This window comes from Aplysia californica, unplaced genomic scaffold (genome assembly GCF_000002075.1).
Source record: "Aplysia californica isolate F4 #8 unplaced genomic scaffold, AplCal3.0 scaffold00212, whole genome shotgun sequence".
Lineage (NCBI taxonomy): Eukaryota > Metazoa > Mollusca > Gastropoda > Aplysiida > Aplysiidae > Aplysia > Aplysia californica.
Genome location: NW_004797482.1, coordinates 673,448 through 678,447, shown reverse-complemented (window position 1 = coordinate 678,447; position 5,000 = coordinate 673,448). Strand labels below are relative to the sequence as shown.

Below are 5,000 nucleotides of genomic sequence, written 5' to 3'. Positions count from 1 at the left end.
GAGAGAGAGAGAGAGAGAGAGAGAAATAGAGGAGGTTATAACATTTTTGGGGGTGATTTTTCTCAATTAGCCCAGCCTCTATTGTGTTTTTATGTACACATGTATAATTATTAGATGTGTGTGTGTGTGTGTTATCCAACAGTGTGTTGACGATCATGAAGTACATAAAAGCGACCCCCGATCACAGTCAGTCTTCAGATGGGGTGAACAAACAAACCAACGGGGGGAGGTAAGAGGAGACGCACAATAACTATGTGGCTGTCATCAACATTGACATTGTTATTATATATGAGGCAGCACGGTGGAATCAGGCTCGTTTTTGGGCATATTGAGTTATTGGTATCATCTTAAAGCGTGTTCGTTTGTCTTTGCTTTCAATGAAAAGATTACCCATCCATTCAATAGAAGATGATATATTTTGGATTGAACAAAATGGGGGTCACCAGGTTTAAGAGGTAAAATTAGCGAGAAAATGGCTGCTAAAGCTAGGTAAATTCCAAAACTGGAAAGTCCAAGGAAACTGTAACTTTATATTTGTGTGCCTTTAATCAACGTTTTCGGTGAAATCCTCAAAGGAATGTGTTTGTAAATGGACATAAAAGGTGATAAATTTGATAAAAATTGCTAAGCAAGGAGAAAACTGTTGTTTTCTTCGATTTCATTATTTGACGAGAGCCTGATTCCACCACGCTGCCTCACATATATTATTTTCTTGGGAGCAGAGGTTTTAGTATCTAGCTACGCGTGTTTCGGAGTGGAAATAGATACATTGGTTGTTGTTAGGGTTGGTTTTTCGTGTGTTTGGTGTTTGGGGGAAAGGGGGGGGGGAGGGAGAGGAATTGAGGGCTGACATCTTAAATAGTCTAAAACTGTTTTGTGATCTTTTTGCATGTACATATTGTCTGTTCCGTTTATAACTAGTCGATGAAATAGTGACACAAACATTCGCTTCTATTTCTGTTTCTTTTTTTTAAAAATGTGTTTGGTTGTTATTTTTTTCAATAGGGGGAGCTAGTTTGGGGTGGTGAAGGTGGTGAAGATGGTGAGGGTAGTGCGGGTGGTCAGCAAGTAAGAATGAATGATTTGGTTCAACATAGAAGCTGATGTGAATTTATGCAAGCATTTTTTTTAAAAAAGGTTAAAATACAAAGACATGAAAACTCTAAAACGTACGTACATTGACAGGGGTGACGATGACGGTGATGAGAAGGACTGTAACAACCAGGACAACTCTCCTTCCTCTCTCAGAGACACAGACGATGATGACGCTAAGGACGATAACAAAAACGCTAAAGACGTAAATAACGATGGCTCCACAGAGATAACAAGGTGTGCTATAACTATTTGTAGATTACATATTACATATAATTTAAATCTTTAATATTAAGGTAATTCTGATGGGTCGAGATCCATAACTGTTCCTGAACCGAAGTCTGAGCTCAGCTTAGATTCATAATCTAACTTCATTTGGATAAAGGGAAGTACTATGCAGACTAAAAAGAACGTTAACTAGTATTCGGCGAATATTAAGATAGACAGAAATAACAGATAGACTGAGACGTAGGACATACCTGTTGGGCCTTCTAGCAGTTTGATTTTAGGATAAGTCGAAGATTTTTTGGGGGTGGAAAGGGTTTTAATTAAAATGAAAGCTCTTACCATCTTCATTCTCTTTTTAATATATAGATTTATGTGACTTTACAACAGCTTCTGTGGTTGACAAACCGTAAATTGTGCTTTGAAAGTCCACTTCTTCTAACTGTTGTAGGCCTACAGAGTTTCAGCTAATCGTCGCGTCACCTTTTCAACAAATACTCCATTTTATTTGTTTATCTTATCTATGGAACCGACACACGATGTGCTTTGTTCCAAATTGAAATATTCCCATGAGAATCTTGATATCACGGAACAATCTCGTATATATTATTGCTATTTCTGTTGTTACTGATAGGGAAAACATTATTAATACCCATGTCAAGCAGCACTGTTGTTACCAAAATAAACTGTCCCTCAACATTTAGTTTTTGGGGGCGATTTTTTAACATTTCTTATTCGTTTTATTTCTTTTAATCCCTGAAGTCAGACAAATTGAGTAAAACATAAATATGGTTGCTATTTAGAAACAGTGCGGCAAGTAATCATGATCAAATTGGCATCCACAAATAAAAATCTTGCCAAAATGGACGTCTCCCTTATGTACATTGAACAAATCGAATTAGGGAGGGTATGAGTTACATTACCGAGTGGGGGATGTGTCGTTTTTATTAACATCTTCACTCATAATATGTACGGACGCATGCACGCTCTCGTGTTTTCTGAAACCGATATTCTCTACTGTTTTTCTACTAGATCTAGTGTGTGGTTTTTTTTTTTCCAGTTAAATATTTACAGTCCGTTCAGTTGCTTGACCAGGGTATAGGGGAAGTATTACAGTTTTGTTCAAATCTCTATTGAGTGAACATTAATAGTAATAGTAATTTGTCTTTTTTTCAATCTCTATTGAATGAACAGTAACAGTAATTTTTCTTTGTTCAAATCTCTATTGATCGAACATTAACAGGAATTTGTCTTTGTTTAAATCTCTATTGAATGAACATTAATAGTAATGTGTCTAGTCTGCCCAAACAGAGAAGAAAATATATCAGTAGTGAAGGGGTTTATCACATACAGGTAATTACGTCTGTCTTCTGAGATACTGTATCCCACTTTGCGTAAGTTGGCCCAGAGAGGCAAAGTCGAACCAACCCGTCTTCGAAATGATATAAAGCTATGGGGGACATAAAACATCCCTCTTCGTCAGGTATCAGGTCTGGAGCAGACACTGACGATCATGGCACCCCATTCCTTTCTGTTGTCGGTCCCCCTGATTAGCTCTGTTTTCTACTAGTTCTATTTCTTGCAAAGTTGTTCAAATCATCTGTGTATGCTGGTTTTTGCCTTCCTCTGCTCTTCGTTCTCTCTATCTAAACAAAAATAAAAAATAAAACATTGAAAAGACTGAAAAAATATAATTAACTGTGAGCGTGTGTGGTTGGCGGTTGTCTAGTGTGGTTTGCTCCCTCTTTCCTACCAAAAGCTATCGACCTTCTCTCCTCCTCTTTTTTGTGTTTGTTGCTCTCTTGTATCACTTCTAATCTTCGGCACTTATATGAACTTATTGTGTTGCAAATGCCGTAAAACTCTTATTACAACTAAACATCTATCGTCCTAATCTCTCCTACTTCTTTGTGTTTTTTAATCTCTTGTAACTCCCTTAATCTCCGGCACCTATATGACTTTATTGTGTTTGCCAGTGCCGTAAAACTCTTCCTAAATCACAAACATTAAGTGTTCTGTTCCTCCCAGGCGCACCAAGCGACGTACCCGGAAGAAGGCGGCCAGCGAGGAGGGGCCAGAGCGCAGGTTTGTGGAGCTCTTGTGTCCTGAGGTGGGGATAAAGCTGAGGGACAGAGTCAAGGAGCTCACTGAGCCGGGGAAAGGCGTTCTTGACAGTGAGTGGAGATCTTTGCTGTTGTTGTTGGTGGTGGTGATGGTGATGCTATTGTTGTTGTTGTTGTTGTTGTTGTTGTTGTTGTTGTTGTTGTTGTTGTCGTCGGCTGTGCTGTTGTGTCCCGAGGTGGAGAGAGAAGGCTGCAGGACAGAGTCAAGGAAAGGCGTTCTGGACAGTGAGTGGGGATTTGTTGTTATTGTTGATTTTGTTGAGGTTGTAGTAGTTGTTGTTGTTGATGCTGTTGTTGTTGCTCTTGTTGTTGTTGCTATTGTTGTTGCTACTGTTGCTGCTGTTGTTCTTGCTGTTGTTATTGCTGCTGCTGTTTGTTGTTGTTGTTGTTGTTCTAGTGTGTGATATAATGTTGTTGATGCTATTGCTGCTGTTGGAAAAATGCACCATGTCTTTGAAGTAATTGTGAATTGAAAATTAAACACTTTTCACTTAAAAGTTGTTGGAAAAAAGAGCAGGTCACACTGCAATGGGATCATTTATTAAGGTACTTGGATGCTATGCAGGCGATCACAATTTGGTCATAGATTGATGTGTTGGTAGCTGAATCTTTTTCCTTTTCTAGAATATTTAAAAAGAAAAATGAAATGGTTCGCTTCATTGTCAGTCGCAAGTAAAAATGTTCTATTCTTTGGAACATTGAAGATAGGATATGTGTCATGATGTGGTGGAATCAGGCGCTCCTCAATTTTTGGGCAAATGGGGGTTATTAGTATCATCTTAAAGCCTGTTCATTAGGCTTCCGTTTGGTGAAACAAAATAACACATCTATCTTGAATAGAAGTCGAATTATTTGCCAATGAAGGAGGTCAGGACCGCCTGGTTTCAGAGTTAAAATTAGCGAGAAAAGGGCCTCAAAAGTTTAGTAACTTCCATAACCCGCCAGTACTTGGAAACTCAAAGTTTGTATTTTTTTTGTACCTTTAATCAACTTTTTCCAGTAAAATTCCCAGAGATAGGCGTTCTTTAATGGACATGAAAGGTGTTGAAAAATTCGATAAAAATGTCCAAACCTGCGGAAAAATGCCTCTTTCTTCACTTTCATTATTTTGACGATGGTCCGATTTTACCAAGCTGTCTAACATATGCTGTCATTTCTCTCTTTTTCAGTCTCCGATGATGATCTTGCCCTTGCAGGATTGGAAACTTCAGAGGATCCTAAGATTATGGAGGAGAACAAGTAAGCATCATAATGATATAATATGATAGATAGATAATTTATATAGCGTTCGATCCCGATTCAAGAACACAGGCTCTGGGCTCCTTACAAATACAATAGCGACTCATAAACAGTACATTGTGTCATGACTATAATATTGTATTATCTACCTATCTATGTATATATATTGTAGGAATTTATGTTGTCTGTGCGCGTATATGTGTATGTAAGTGTGTTTGTCTTTGTTGAGTGCGTGTGTGCATATGTGTATGTGTGTGTATGTGTGTGTTTCTATTTGTATTTGTATGTGCATGAGTGTGTGTATGTGTGTGTATGCTCATG

General features: G+C 38.2%; 1 protein-coding gene across 1 annotated transcript in view; it reads left to right on the top strand.

Moving 5' to 3' along the window:
* The window catches only part of LOC101847497 (fructose-bisphosphate aldolase), a gene marked incomplete in the record, with an annotated part of 13,048 nt that overhangs the window by 1,407 nt on the left and 6,641 nt on the right, over positions 1-5,000 (top strand). Inside the window, 3 exon segments of the mRNA XM_013083115.1 lie at positions 143-229; positions 1,186-1,329; positions 3,346-3,491. Of these exon segments, the coding sequence (XP_012938569.1) occupies positions 156-229; positions 1,186-1,329; positions 3,346-3,491 (364 nt within the window).